Source organism: Hylaeus anthracinus, unplaced genomic scaffold (assembly GCF_026225885.1).
Source record: "Hylaeus anthracinus isolate JK02 unplaced genomic scaffold, UHH_iyHylAnth1.0_haploid 0, whole genome shotgun sequence".
Lineage (NCBI taxonomy): Eukaryota > Metazoa > Arthropoda > Insecta > Hymenoptera > Colletidae > Hylaeus > Hylaeus anthracinus.
Genome location: NW_026533254.1, coordinates 356,870 through 373,317, shown reverse-complemented (window position 1 = coordinate 373,317; position 16,448 = coordinate 356,870). Strand labels below are relative to the sequence as shown.

At 36.0% G+C, this 16,448-nt stretch overlaps 1 protein-coding gene across 1 annotated transcript in view; it reads right to left on the bottom strand.

Annotated features, from left to right (window-relative positions):
* Positions 1–17: 17 nt before the first annotated feature.
* The window catches only part of LOC128896300 (putative mediator of RNA polymerase II transcription subunit 26), a gene marked incomplete at its 5' end in the record, with an annotated part of 21,918 nt that continues 5,487 nt past the window's right edge, over positions 18–16,448 (bottom strand). The window contains 2 exons of the mRNA XM_054159588.1: positions 18–205; positions 15,105–15,543. Of these exons, the coding sequence (XP_054015563.1) occupies positions 18–205; positions 15,105–15,543 (627 nt within the window). The remainder of the gene's footprint in view (positions 206–15,104; positions 15,544–16,448) is intronic.

Sequence of the window (16,448 nt, the reverse complement as noted above, 5' to 3'; positions counted from 1 at the left end):
CGAAGATGAATCATTTTCTATGTTAGATTCCTCGTCTTATTTAATTGAATAAAAAACAAAAAATTATTTGAGTTGTTTCGAGCTTCTCGAAAGATTCGATTTATACGTTTTATTCTGAAAATACTTGGCGAGGTGGACCAAGAGTCGTTTCGAAGTACATTCGATCCACTTCTTCGCAGAACTGCAAGTGCACGGTATACAAAGCCTAGAAACTAACCACGGAAGTGGTTTATTAATCGTTTAAAGCTAATGAGAGAGTCGCTTTAGATTGCGAAATCAATTGCTCCGATAAATGCATGGTAGGTGAGTAGGTGCATCGTGTAAGCTAATGACTTTCAGAAAAATCTCACCTTGAGGACGTATGAAACATCAGATCTCTTTGTAGAAGACTTCTGCTTGACTATTCTGACAATACGAATTACAGCTAAACAGGTCCAAGTGGTATTTAACGTATATCATTTCATTAAAACTAAAAGGACTGTGGTCATTTTGAAAATATGTTTGTTTCGTAATAGACTCAAGATAACATTTTGTAACATTTACATATTATATAACACTCACTTTTGGTAGACTATGATTTCATTTTTGGGCGAGTGAAGACATACATGTACATACATGTTCATTATTGTTATAATTAGACTGCGGATCTTTATGTATTTATAATTACTAATAATATATTATAATAAGTAATAAATTAAAATTAATTTATACGCCAAAAAAGAGCGTTCTACATTACATGATGTTATAGGGGCATATTTTAAACTCCAATGATGTGCCAGAACCTCTCGTGGTTCTTCACCGTGTTCACCCTTTAATATCTTACTCATTTTGAGTAATATATTAAAGTGTACGTTTCGTTTTAATACTGATTCCATTTTATCTATAACTTTTTCTCCATAATCACCATTATTCCTTCTAAATGCGTTGCATAAAGAAACGCAGGTTCCAGCTAGGTCCAAAAATACGCAACATATGCTATATGCAAAATATGCAAAACAAAAAATATATTTTTGGAATCATCTAATCATGACATAAATTTCTGTCCAGGTCCCATTCGTCTACCTATTTTCTATAAAAATATGCACTTGCAGAAAGATCCGTGGTCTATTTATTATATTATTCATAATATGAATGAATTAATAGTCTATTCTTCTTAATGTAAATGGATGAATGAATTATTCTTTGTAATATTCTTCATAATACGAATACAGAGATAGGAGTATTCATATTCATAAATATGAATATGAGTAAATTCATATCACGTTATTCACATTTTTATTCGTGAATAACTCGTTATTCACATTTTTATTTATAATTAACTCATCGTTAAATAACGTTAACCACTTACTTACATTGTTTACTATCCTATATAGAATTGTTTTCACTCCAACCAAATGAGTAATTACAAAAATTATGCAATTTATCCAAATAAAACAATCATTGTTGTTACTATTATAAAAAACATTATATTTGTGTTAATAAACACGTATACGAAAGTCTGGAATATGTATAAGCACCTTGGATAATGAATTAATGACATACTTTCATTAACACCTTGTGGTTGTTAAGAATACCGAATAAAAATAATGATACAGGAAGAAAACAATTAATTTCGCAGACTTGGACAAAAGTAAGTAAACAAATTAAGTAAGTTTATTTTTCAACTTCCCCATCGCCTAAGTTTGCTATCAAGCTCGTCGGTGTCGGTATCCTGATAAACATGACAACACGTGATGTACGGTGGTTACTGGTTGACAAAGCGAATTGCAAACATCTTTTAAACTGGCAGAATCAAATCAGCAGAATCATATCTGACTTAGTGGAATATTTGGTACGTATTTTGTACTAATCTGTACTACAAACAATAATTTGGTCCTGCCAGCTTAAGCGAGTGTGTCATTAATTTATTATCCGAAGTGCTTATACATATTCCAGAGTTTCCTACACGTGTTTATTAACACAACTATAATGTTTTTTATAATCATAACAACAATAATAGTTTTATTTGCATAAATTACATAATTTTTGTAATTACTCATTTGGTTGGAGTGAAAACAATTCTATGTAGGATAGTAAACAATGTAAGTAAGTGATTAACGTTATTTAATGAAAAGTTAATTATAAATAAAAATGTGAACAACGCGCTATATATGAATAAAAATATGAATAATGCGTTGTTCACATTTTTATTCATTTTATTCATACTCATATTCACAAATCCGCGTGATATGAATTTATTCATATTCATATTTGGACCGTTTATTTCGAAAGTGGTGTAAATCCATTTTCTCTTGTTTCGAGAAAATTAAAGGTTAACATATCTGTTAATTAAAAAATGTAGGCAAATTATATGAAGTCTGACAATGTTTCTACTGTTTTATCAATATGTAATTTGGTTATATAAATTTGTTTTAGGCGTATTTTACTAAACTGATGTATAGTTACGGGCTGCAAATGGACTTGCACCACTTTCAAAATTAGACAATTGTAAAAATCGTTTAATTTCAATTTTGAAAAATCAAATATCACTTAAAATATACTTCATATTAATCTAATTTTGTTTACAAAGAACGACACGAGATAAAATAAAAGTTGTATTTCTAATTTCAGACGCTAATTACATTGTTGAAATTACAGGATATTGATAGTATTAGGTAGACTGGAAATTAATGTCGTTTATTTTACATTAAATTCAAACAAATTTCTAATAAGTTCCTTTTCTTAATCAATTATGTAATTGCCCTCGTTATCAACAGCCTTTTGCATTTAATGTAAAAATTTGGAATGCCAGATCGATAAAAATCAATGAGCTAGTGAGTGATAAACAAGTATTTCAAATTGAAAAAACGACATAACTTTCCAGTCTACCTAATATTTACTTATGCTCTGCATGTGGCAGTGTTTCGAAATATGCATGATGCTCCGGAGGTATACAGTGTGTCCCAAAAATGTTGTAACACCTTCAAAGGGGTAGTTCGGGAGGTGATTTGAAACAATTATTTCCTTAGCGAAAATGTTGTCCGAGGATTCGTTGAGGAGATATTAACGGAAAACACTGACCAATCAGAGCGCGAGCCTGGCATCTTGATACAAATTTTTTCAACTTTTAGCGGTCTTTCAGGACGTGTAGGTAACAAATTTATAGTTTTAAATTCTTTGTCCTTCATCGATGCTTTATATAAAATAGTGTATGGTGCACTTTTGAGAAACCTCATCCAACATATTTGCAACCAATTTACCTGTTCTCCATTAGAGTTTTTTCTTATCTGTAATATGACACGTAATATAAAAAAAATGTGAAATAACAGGCTACTGGTCGTCAACCATCTGCTAAGCCACCTACCTCTGTCAATTGGACTTGCACCACTTTCATAGTCGATGATTATGCGATTTCATTTACCGACCAATTTTAAATTGTACAGAACGTGGGAATTTTTTAAGAAATTAAATACGGACTAGTCATACATACAAAATTTGCATTAAATTACGTATGAATTACGTGATATCTCATTTTTTTCAAAAGTGGACTTACACCACTGTTAAAATAAACGGTCCATATTATAATGATATTGGACTTATATGAATTGGTTGAAATCGAAAAATGTATATTTGCAAAAAAAATCTGTATTTTATTTTTTATAATTTTGTACAGTGCGATAAACTTAAAAACTCTCCCCAAAATGCATTGCAGGTTGATTAGTGCACGTTTGACAATAATAAGTTGTTTGACGCCTGCCACCAGGTGTTTTCCTGTCAGAACAAACAATGCAATTCCGTTTTCTTTGTCTCACATCGGGAATACGTAGTTTCTTCTCTAATCTATTGTCCGCAGAAGATGTGGATGGACGTGTTCTCGATTCACGAAAATCACTCCTTAACTGGACAATGAGTGCCTTGACAAACTTGTGGTGTGTCATTGGCGTTTCATTATTTGTTTGTTTCGAGATACGATAAATAATGTACATATAATAATGTAAAAAACTTTTACCAAACAATTTATTTACCAAGAGAAGAATCACTTTTCCCATTTATATCTAGAGACGCGGTAGCGTCTCGGCGCCAAGTACATGAAAAATTATCCGTCACCGCGTATATATACCTGGCATTGAAGCTACCATGCTTCTATCTTTTACAGGAGAGAGGGTCCATTCCAACCTAACCTGAAACTTCTTTCATGAATATCTCAACACGCCTGCAATATTTTTTAAATTTAAAGGCATTTTTCTGATGTAAACCACATATAAGCTTTCGAATAAAACCAAAATCAATCAAATCGGTCCACGTACAACTGAGATATCGTAATTACATATCATGAATTTGTCAGAAACGGTATTTTTCGTATGATTTTCCCGTCGTCAACCTCTTAGCCAATAAGAGCTAAGCAAAAGCCGAGTGTCGTTCGTCGACTCTCGGAATCATTCGGTTCGGTCATAACCTGCCAAGTGTCAAAAGTTTTTACACTAATGCATTATTAATTATATTTATATCAGCAAAATGTTTTCAATTTAGACTTTTTATATAGGGTTTAATAACAAATTGCAGCCAGTGTTGTAAAGTGTTGATCGATCTTGATTACAAGGTAAGTTGTCAAAATCTGAATTGCCAGATACCTTTATTCATACAGAAAACTGTTTTTAATATAAATCCATACCAACAAAGTGTTTTGAATTTAGACTTTTTATGTAGAGCTTATAGAAATGGAGTCATTTTTTCATTTCATCATTAACATTAAAATTTCTTGCAGAAAGAAAAAAAATTGCAGGTATATATAATTATTTATAAATTGAACGAATAAGTGTTTATAATTAATAAATTATATGAAATATATATATATATATATATATATATATATATATATATTCGCTTTTGTTATCCTCTCTCCCTTTATTTTATTCTATTCAATTAAAGAAACAAATAATAATTTAGACTTCTTATGTAGAGTTTACAGAAATATCAATTTTATTTTTATAAATTTAAAATAGATTCTATATAATAAATAATTTGTAAAAAGAAGTGAGATCCGATAAAAGACTTCAAAAAAGTAAACAAATTACGCCAACTACATGAAAAAATGGAGGACTCAAGGAGTTATCATTGAAAAATAGAAGATCCCCATGAAAAACTACAAGAAAATAGAAAAAGATGTGAAATCGAAATAAGCTGCCAGATGATTTGCCTAGATTTCCGCGGCCTGGAAGTCAAATGTTGGCGTGGCCAGGTAAGGTCAAGGTGTCGATGAATAAGAATTATTTTAAAACGCAAAATAATGAAAGTCTACTCATAATATTGTCAGAGTTTTAAATTGACAAATTATGTGAAAGTCTGTGAGAGAGAAAGTATGGGTATTGATTATCTAAGAATGCCTTGACTGGCCACGCCAAGCATTTGACTTCCAGGCCGCGGAAATCTAGGTAAATCATCTGGCAGCTTATTTCGATTTCACATCTTTTTCTATTTTCTTGTAGTTTTTTATGGGGATCTTCTATTTTTCAATGACAACTCCTTCAGTCCTCCACTTTTTCATGTACTTGGCGTAATTTGTTTACTTTTTTGAAGTCTTTTTATCTCATACTTTACTTACACCACTTTCGAAATAAACGATCCATTTACGAATATGAATACCCCCAATCTCTGTACGAATGAATGATTGGGAATGGATTGAAGAAAAGTTTGGTCAAATCTACAAGTATTTATTGGATATAAGGCGCCTACATTGCTGAGTACTATACACTTGAATGTACTTGATCATCTCCAACGGGACTCTAACATTTTTCTTAGATTCGATAAAATTCGATCACGCGTCCCGCGGGAACGACAACGATTTTCGCTAAACATCGTTCAAGCGTACTAACAGGAACTGCTTACAATGGCGGCTAGGCGTAGAGGGTTTTCGATAGTCGAGAGACACAGAATCAGCCCCTTTAAAACGCGAGCAGTTCGCTACACGCCCGAATTTGCCGTATCGTTACAAATATAAGATAGGTCGTCAACACATTTTTCTACAGTTATTTACAAATCCTAGCCCATTATAAATCGCTGCATCCCCTTTCTAGCGCGATGCAGCTGGAATCGCGGAGAAAATATACGATTTCTTCTTTAAACGAACGATGAGGTCTTCCTTCGACGAATTCGCGACACTAAATCGTGTATTCCCCAAATCTCATCGTTTACTGGTCGTTTCATTTTTATTGTAATCATTTCTCTATAATTTTATAGTATATACTATATCGTATTTTGTTCGTTTCGAATATTATCCTGGAACGTAGGAAGCATGGAGATACTGTACTCGTCGATTAAACTACACGGCTCGATTTACGACACGCTGGGCCCGTTCGTCGATTCTCCATTTAAGGATCTCACACACTTATCCCCTTTGCAAAGCAAAAACATCCCTGAAAAACTCAATTCTCGGCGTTACAGAAGAAACCGTGTCCTTCGTGTCAGAAGCGTAGATACTGTTTCAAAATATTCCCCGGATCTAAATTTAACAGAAAAAATTTATTAGTAATTTTGATGTAGAAACAAATATTTACGCTGTCTAGAGGAGTTTATAAACATTACAATTCAGATCCTCAGGACTTCGGAAACGTCCCTATGCTTCCACCATTGTAAAGTTATATTATTGCAAACGAAATGGTTCGAATTATTTATGAAACTTTCTCCTTTACAATTTATAAATTTATAGAACTCCGAGTCAAGAAATACATTTCTCATTCGATGTAATTTATCCATTTACAAAGAGTTTCAAATCAGATTTGTACAGGGTATCCCAGAATTAGTGCATGTACCAAAAGAGGAAACGAGATGAATATATCAGTAAACTTCAGATTGATTCGAAGCCTACGGTTTTGCCCATCTCTGGGTAGATAAGACGATTCTGAACCACTATTTCCTTTGCAAAAATGTTATATGACGCTTCGTTTCTGAATTATTAAAGAAAAACGAACCGACCAATCACAGCGCTCGAGTAGCGCGCGCTCAGCCGCGAGAGCATAGGCTCGAGCCAGGATTGGCCGGCTGCGCTAGGACGCGACGCGGGCGTAGACAACTGCGCGCGCGCTACTCGGGCGCTGTGATTGGTCGGTGGTTTCTCGTTAATAATTCAAAAACGAAGCCTCCACAGACAATTTTGTAAAGGAAATTGTCGTTCAGAATCATCTCAGCTATCCAGTGATGGGCAAAACCCTAAGCTTCGAATAAATCTGAAGTTTGCTGATATATTCATTTCATTTCCTCTTTAGAACATTTTCCAAAGGAGGAAACGAGACAAACACATCGGCAAACTTCAGATTGATTCGAAACCTAGGATTTAACCCATCTCTGCAGCTACCCCTCATTCCCGGTTTTTACACTAATTCCGAGACACCCTGTATAAGAAACATACCGCTTCCTCGAAACAATAATTTCTAACCACGGTGCAAAAAAGATAGGTGAACCGACTCTATCTCCACTCCTATGATCTTAAAAAAAAAGTTACTTGTCCCTCCTGCGGAGAGTATTAGTGTAACATGTGAACAATGGCACGTTTACTTTCTTATGTTTCTTTTACACCGTGCCAACGGTGTAAGAAAGTTATGGTACCGTGACCGTGCTATGACCACGTGCTTAATACCAAGTGGGTTTCAAAATTTGTAATGATTTCATGCATCTCCAATAAAAGGTTTTGTAAAGGTAAATATTTTAACTTTTCAAATTAATTAAACTGAAAAAATGAGAGTCGGTTAACGACTAAATAAATATTTATCTTTATGTAAAATGCTTATTTTATGAGGATAAATTATGCTTAATTAACAATCTTGTGCATTGCTTCCGTTATACCACTGTACAATATTGAATTTTGGCGCGTCAGCTAATTCAACAGAACTTCGCCGAGGAGAGCCACCAGGACACACACAAGCATTGAGCTCTATCCTAACTGGAGTGTGAACAACTGTAGGAAGAAGTAGAGGCGACGGAGGTCCGAGAGAAATACAAAATGGCTGGTTCCGGTATTATCCTATAGCAAATGTATTTGTAAAGGGGGAACAAACGTACCCCGTAACATAACCTACCCGAGCGTCGCTGAGCATCGTCAAGTGAGTTACTTTCAGATTGTTTTCCGCATAAAATTGGATAAATACAATATAAATTGAATTGTAACAAATAATAAAATTTAGCTCTGTACCAAATTGTATATATTTGTATGATCTAAATTATGGTATGTAAATTATCTATACTATTTCATTATTATGTCATTATTATTAATGTTTCTATCGTTTTATATATAAATAAAAAAAAAATATAATTTTTATATATAAAAAAATAAAAACTTATAAAAATAAGTTCAAATCTGTAAATAATTACTAGAGTGCCGCGAAATTCAAACAAAGAGGAGTCTGTTCTCCCTCCACACATAAATTTGCTATAGGATAGTACCACCGGAACCACTCATCTTGCATCTCTCTCGGCCGGCTTCTCTCTCGCAGTTCACACTTCAGTTAGGATAGAGCTCAATGATATATACATATATATATATATATATATATATATATATATATGTATATATATATTGTAGCTGTACACACTAGCGCCGCGAGTGGTAGAAATATTCATAACTTATAGCTCGAGATTTTGATAACAGTTTTCTAGTAACTTTCGCATGGAGTTGGATCTCCTTATACAGTCTTCATGCGGTCCACCTATCTTACTTACACCATGTTTCTAACTAACCCAACTCATGAAAAGTCTCAAACCGAACCATTTCGCGCGCAACAACGTAAACAACACACTAAGCCGTGTAATACAAGTTAATTATAACGTTGGATCCGCGAATTGGAGCGATTCTCGATAGAATAGGCTAAGAAAGAACATCCCTGGGACTCCCCTCACGTACGAGATATGTGAAGTTTTATTTTCTCTTTTTTCTTTTTTTTCTTTTTGCAGGATGTGGAGACACTGAAGTTTTTCCAGAGTAATTTGTCCTCGAGATGGAGCGAAACGGGGTATCTACGAGACGTAAGTACAATACAATGTGATTCGTGAACGCCGTGTCCGCCGTTGCATGCAAATGGTGAACTTAAACGTAATTAGATGTCTAATTTATAAATGTACGATCACAGACGCAAACTAGGAGAAGCAACAATTGCTTCGAGAAAGGAAATGTTAATACTTATAGTAAGCTCTCGTTTCGGCAATGATGGTCACGATGAAAAGTACACGCTGGTCGTAAGTTTGAGACCGTTTACCCTTTACCTTTGCAAAATTAATACAAAATAAATTCATATCTAGGTTTAACCCTTTGTGGTCGTATGTCTACTCTCAACTACCAAAGCTTTTTTACCATTCCATTATGTCTGCTCTTAGCAACCACAGCAAAGAACCATACTAATCTTATACTGTATTCATCCATATATTGTTTTACATTACACTCTCTCTGTATTTTCATTATTTAAAGTTAAATTCAAGGCATTTTCAATGCCAAAAGTTTTTTTATTAATGATTATAAATATTAAGAATTCCATTCTAAAATTAAATAAAAACAAAAACAATTACAAAGATATTCGATTAATTAAAATTTCATATACATTTGTCTCCGATTGTACCTCCCACACATTTTTAAGATATTTTAAAAATAATAATTCAAAATGCCAGAAACAAAGTTACCAAAAGATATCACACGATGAAGAATTATAAAATGTACTTTTTACATAAAAACCAGTATGACACCCATGTCTAAATTTAATACGACTGCAAAGGGTTAATTTTGCTAGGTGCATACACAGAATATTGCTTCGACAACCCCTTTAACTCTCAGTTTAATTCTTCAGCAGTCTATCATATCGTAAGCTAAGGAATACAATAAACAATAAATTAAGTACTCGTGTAGTGTCGTTTTTAAATTAGTTTCGATCACAGCAGATTTTACTAAATTCAGACAAAACAAGCTTTATAATATACAAGAGCAACATATTCACACTGTTCAGCGCCAGGAGCTTATAAATATTCCAAGTGTCCTACAATTTTTGAAAACTTTCCTATCTAGTGAAAATTAAAAATGTTTAACACTTTCGCTGCGGATCACGCACATGTTCGTCCAACTGAAAATATATAGTTGTTTTTATTATTTTTCAGTTTTCATTTTCTTTGTTCGGCAATCATATTATATATAAAATAAGTTACTACAAACATATATTTTTGAAAATAATCATATTACGGCATTTCTAAGAAATTCTTCATTAAAAAAAATATCATAATTGCAGCTCCCAGCGAACGGCTACTTATTTTCGTCCGCAGCGAAAGTGTTAATGAAAAATAAAGTTTGACCTACAGGGTGGTCTCGAACTTTCGATCAGCAGACTGTCTGAAAACTAAACGAGAAGTCAGCTATTTATCAAGGTACCATTTATCTAACGATCAGATAAAAAATTCCATCGATTCGTTAACACCCCTAATCGCTACTGTATCTTTCACTGTTTCGAAAATTTGCCAGGATAAGTGTATATCGATTGAACTGACTCGAACTGGAAAATAAATCGACGCTCGTATAGAGGGTGTCCCAGAAATAGTGTAAAAATCGGGAAATGGGGGATAGCGGAGACAATTCTGAATCACAATTTGTTTTGGAAAAATGTCGGATGATGGTTCGTTTTTGAATTATTAAGGAAGAACGGTCGACCAATCACGGGGCCCGAGTGGCGCGCGCTCAGCCGCGAGAGCATTAATAATTAAGAAACGGAGCACCATATGACATTTTTGCAAAGGAAATTGTGGTTCAGAATCGTCTTAGCTATCTTCCATTTCCGGTTCTTGCACTAATTCTTGAACACCCTGTATATACAGAGTATCCCAAAAATGTTGGAGGTCCTTGAAAAGGGTGGTTCGAGAGGTGATTTGAAACAACTTTTTCCTTAGAGACAATGTTGTCCGAGGGTTCGTTGAGTAGATATTAAAGGAAACCGACGACCAATCAGAGTGCGAGTATGCCGGTGGAGTGACCGCGGTAGCCTACAAGCGCGAACGCCTAGTCGCTCCAACGGTACACGCGCCCTCTGATTGGTCGGTCGCCTAGCGTGTAGCCTTCGCTATCGCGGGCGCTCCACCGGCATACTCGCGCTCTGATTGGTCGGGCTTTTCTATTAATATCTCCTCAACGAAGCCTCGGACAACATTTTCGCTAAGGAAAAACTTGTTTCAAATCACCTCCCGAACCACCCCTTTCAATGACCTCCAACATTTTTGGGACACCCTGTATATCCGCACGATATTACAAATATACATATTAACCTTTACATTAGTGTCCATACTAAAATATATATGCGACGACATCGTAGTTGCGACGTGTTAGCCGGCGCGACCAACTCGTTCCTCTTATCTCTCGGTTCTTGCATCGCGTTTATTAATGTATCACGAGGTAAAATATTGCGAATAGTCAGCCACGGAGGTTCGCCATTTTTGGTTAACCGCTTCGTATATATGGTTTGCTTTGTTTATCAACCAACAGAACGTATCGGTTACAAAAAAGAAGTCGAAAATTTCTGCTGTGATTAAATTTTGTTTATAGACTATTGGAAACTACACAATCGAACTTTTATTGTGGTATTTATTTTTGTAAAATTTTGTTTATTGTGGTATTGAAATTCAAGTATTTCAATCAAATTCATTTTCATTGGCCATTTCAGAGTTGGAAACTTTCAGAATTAATTTTTTTTAATTCTTTAGGGAACTACAAAAATTAATTCCAATAGTGATATATTCAATGAAATAAAACTATTTACAATTCGTAAACTCGATAACGTTGGAAAATTGAGTCCCACCGAAAACATTAGATTGCGTAATTTCTGCTCGTCTCGAACCAAAGCTTTAGGTTCGTAGTATGGAATGTATGTTTCCTGTTTCAGAAGCAATCCGTCCAGGCTGACTGTTCATCGACTAGAAACGATATGGAACTCGATCGAGATCCTATTCCTCTTGCACCTTTCGAACCTCTGATTGTAACGTTCGGTAACCGAGAAAGCTTCGGCTCCCTTTCCATACATTCAACAGTTTCTTTTATTATTTTACACCGACCACGATAAACGAAGGACAGTGGATAGGTAGAGAGTAAGAGAGACAGAGAGGCGTCTATTGCATCAATCCTATTCGATATACTTCAGCTATTTCATGCGACCATAAGAAATTAAATAGCTTCTTCTTATCTCTTTTTTTCTTCTCCTTCAAATTAGATGATCACAGTTACAGTCTGTTTCGATGTATTTATACAAAATTGTTCCTCCGATTATGAATATTCATTATTGTATCTCAGAATTGCTTTACGTGCTATTTATAGAAAACACTTCTTTTAGACGAAATATAGACTCGGGCACGCCTCGAGAAAAGCAAACACGTGGTATACATATTAGAGTATAATTTCGTAAAATTTTAAAGGTTCATGGTATAATATTCTACACGTGCACACGACGAAGAATGAAAATCTCTAGAGAACTCTCGCGACGAATCCAGACGGAAGATTAAAACATCTAATTTCTCTGTAACGTGTTTATTATTACGTCATTCGTGTCCGTTTCTCTAAATGCACAATAACCATTACATCTGCAAGTTATTACATTACCATTGTTATCATCGTTTGCATTTAATCGTTATCAGTAACCGTTTCGGTAGCAGTTCGTTTTAATTAATCGGATTCCCTTTGTTGTACACGTAACGGCTCCCTCTTGCAAATAATTACCACGACTGTGTCGAGTTGCATTTTCTATTTTACCAATCTTTATTCTCCCAATTTAGGTTCTTTGAATTTTTCACTAATTTTCTTTGCATTTCGTTTGAAACGCGCAGTGTGGGGCGTAGTTCGCGGTATAACCAGAGAAAATTTTAGCTGGAGTGGACTAGGGGGGGAGGGCTAGGTGGTTTCGAGCTTGGCTGTAAGGGGCTAGAAGGTACTATGCTCAGTTGTGGGGGGCTACGGGTGGGGGGGACTACAGTGCAGTGAGCTCATCTACGGATCGTTAAAATGTACCAAGCTCTTAGCTATAAGAGGCTAGAAGCGCAGTATAGGTACAACCAGTAGCGTCACTCCGTGTCGGCACCTTTGATGTTGGTGTCCGAGTTCCACCATGTTCCTAATATGCACCGCGCGCATATTTAAACTGAGAGAAAAACAAAGACAATTGCAAACGGTATGTATTAAACTCTAAACATAAGTGCTGATTTCAAAGGTTAGCGAAATACTCAAAGATATTCAATAAATGATACTACGCAGAGGAACGTCAACGAAATAGAATGAAACACAACACAACACACGTAACCACGCTGCCACAATATGTTACTGTGACGGTGCGCAATAAATTGAATTAACGTGTGACGCTGCGCGTGGTGTCTGTGAGAATATGGCCCTTAATTAACTACTGGCTGGTGCCAACTTCATCAAATAAAGGATAGTGACTCGGGGAATAAATAGACTGCACTAACAAGAAATATTAAACTATAATAATAATAAAACTGAGTACAAGTGATTCGTCAGAACGTCACGTGACGACCATTGAGCTCTATCCTAAGTGGAGTGTGAATAACTGTAGGAAGAAGTAGAGGCGACGGAGGTCCGAGAGAAATGCAAAATGGGTGGTTCTGGTATTATCCTATAGCAAATTTATTTGTAGAGGGGGAACAAACGTACGCCGTAACATAACCTACCCGAGAATCGCTGAGCATCGTCGAGTAAGTTACTTTCAGATTGTTTTCCGCATAAAATTGGATAAATACAATATAAATTGAATTGTGACAAATAATAAAATTTAGCTCTATACCAAATTGTATATATTTATATGATCTAAATTATGGTATGTAAATTATCTATACTATTTCATTATTATGTCATTATTATTAATGTTTCTATCGTTTTATATATAAATAAAAAGGAAATAAAGTTCAAATCTGTAAATAATTACTAGAGTGCCGCGAAATTCAAACAAAGAGGAGTTTGTTCTCCGTCCACACATAAATTTGCTATAGGATACCACCACCGGAACCACTCATCTTGCATCTCTCTCGGACCGCCTTCTCTCTCCCAGTTCACACTCCAGTTAGGATAGAGCTCAATGGTCACGACACAACGGAATGGCCGCTGCATGGTCGTCGTTCCCCACTCCACGCAACCTGCATTCGCGTTCAAACACGCGCCTGCGCGGAGCGGTACGCCTTAAGGCGAATCCTCACATGTCGGTTATTATTAATACCATCTAGTGTACAATATAGGAAACAGCGTCGTCGCCATGTTCTTGGTATGCACATTTGTGGACGCTACTTCTCTAAAGTGACGCTACTGGTTGTACTTATACTGTGCTAGAGGGCAGTGAGCTCAGTTATAGGAATCCAGAAAGTCCTATGCTCAACTATAGGGGGCTATAAGGTACTCTTCCTATCTCTGGTAGTTTTTTAAAACTTCAATAAAATAGACATTTCTGTGTCCAATATTTCTCAACGCTTTATCTGCATCCCGAGTTTCATCAAAATCAGCGTGTAACAGACGAATGATGTTCCTTGTAAGCATAATTTTGCTCGTACAAGCGAGCTCCACATAAACAAAGTTCTACTGCGATTCAAGTAGCAATTAGATAACAAAATATATATATATACACGTTTCGAATTGAGTAACCTCCTCCTTTTCGAAGTCGGTTAAAAAAAATATTCTTCAACTCTGGTTACGCCCCACTCTGCGTTTCCCTCAGCTCGCGAATCACCCCTTTTTAACGAATCCCAGCCCTTAGCTCGACTTCGGAATATGTACGATGACTACTTCCTAACAGAGCGCGAATAGATTTTCGACATTTAGAAGAGATTTAGAGCTGACTCTCTGGAATAGTACGTGAGGATGATATTGCCATGGTTGCGCATGCAACAGCTCCCGTTTCACGAGCGAATTCGAAACGTAGCCGGGCTATTATTTTCCGGCTTCGTTTCGCGATAGAGAGTTAGGAACGATGCTTACACCCAGGGTAGGCAAGCGTAAGGGGCACATTTATTGTAATTATGCACAAATGGGAGCGAGTGTCGACCTCTGTGTCAGTGATGTCGTGGAAAGGGATCGAATTGGTTTGTTTTGTGGCCCTGAGGTGGGTGGGCCACCTTGCTACCTGAATGCTGTTGAAATTGTTGCTGAGCTTGCGGTTGCTGATGTTGGTGTTGATGTTGCTGAGCTTGCGGTTGCTGATGTTGGTGTTGATGTTGCTGCGGTTGCTGGTGCGGCTGACGCGGTGGCTGCGTCGGGTATTGAGAACGTTGCTGTGGTTGTTGGTGTTGCTGGCGTTGCTGGTACTGTTGGTGTTGTTGTGGTTGCTGGTGTTGCTGGAACTGTTTCTGTTGCGGTTGTTGACGTTGTTGCTGTTGCGGTTGATGATGTTGCTGCTGTTGTTGCTGTTGCTGTTGTGGTTGATGATGTTGCTGTTGTTGTTGCGATTGCTGCTGGGATTGTTGCTGGTGTCGCGATTGCTGGTTCGGTATTTGTTTCCGTTGCTCCAATCCAGCGGCCAAGTAGGAGAACACACAGAGTACCGAGTAGCAGATTTGATCTGCCTGTAATTCATGGGGTGTAGAATTCTTGTGAAGAAACTGGCTGGAGTACATTATAAGTAGATCTTAGATCTAGGCTTATTATGGAATATTAGGTTGTCGCAAAGGCTTCTTTCGCGATTTGCATTGTTATTTTAGTGTATATAAGTAGTTGATGTAGTAACAGTAATAGAGGAAAATAGATCGTAAACAATTTAGTAACGTAACATGAAAGATAAAGTATTGCGTATGTATTACTTATTAGTAGACTGCGGATCTTTATGCAAAATAAAATCTTCGGGAATGTTCCTTCAAACATCGAACCTAAATACGAATTTATTTTATTTTGCAAATATTATAATATGAACTTTACTTTCAGTCTTTTTTGTATTCTTGCATATTTGCATTTTGTAGTTTCTTGCACATTCAAATTTTCTATAAATGCATAAAGACAAAGATCTATAATTTTCCTATAAATGCATAAAGATCCGCAATCTACTTATTAATAAAAAAAAAGGATAGAAACTTTTGGGGCAACCTGATATATATCATATTCATCGAGGATTCTTCTATAAAATGTGTACTTTAAAAGGAATGTCTTTAAGAACGTCTGGGAAAAATATTAATCTTGCGATTTTGCTTTAATATTTGATACTTTGATACTATAAGTGGAGTACTATACAGGATGTCACCAAAATGTTATAATACCTTGAAAGGGGTGATTTGGGAGGTGATTTGAAACAAGTTTTTCCTTAGCGAATATGTTGTCCGAGGCTTCGTTGCGGAGATATTAAGCGAAAACCCCGACCAATCAGAGCGCGCGTATACCGTTGGAGCGGCCGCGGTAGCCTATGAGCGCAGCCGCCTAGCGCGTAGCCTACACACCACTGACATACTCGCGCTCTGATTGGTCGGGGTTTTCCCTTAAT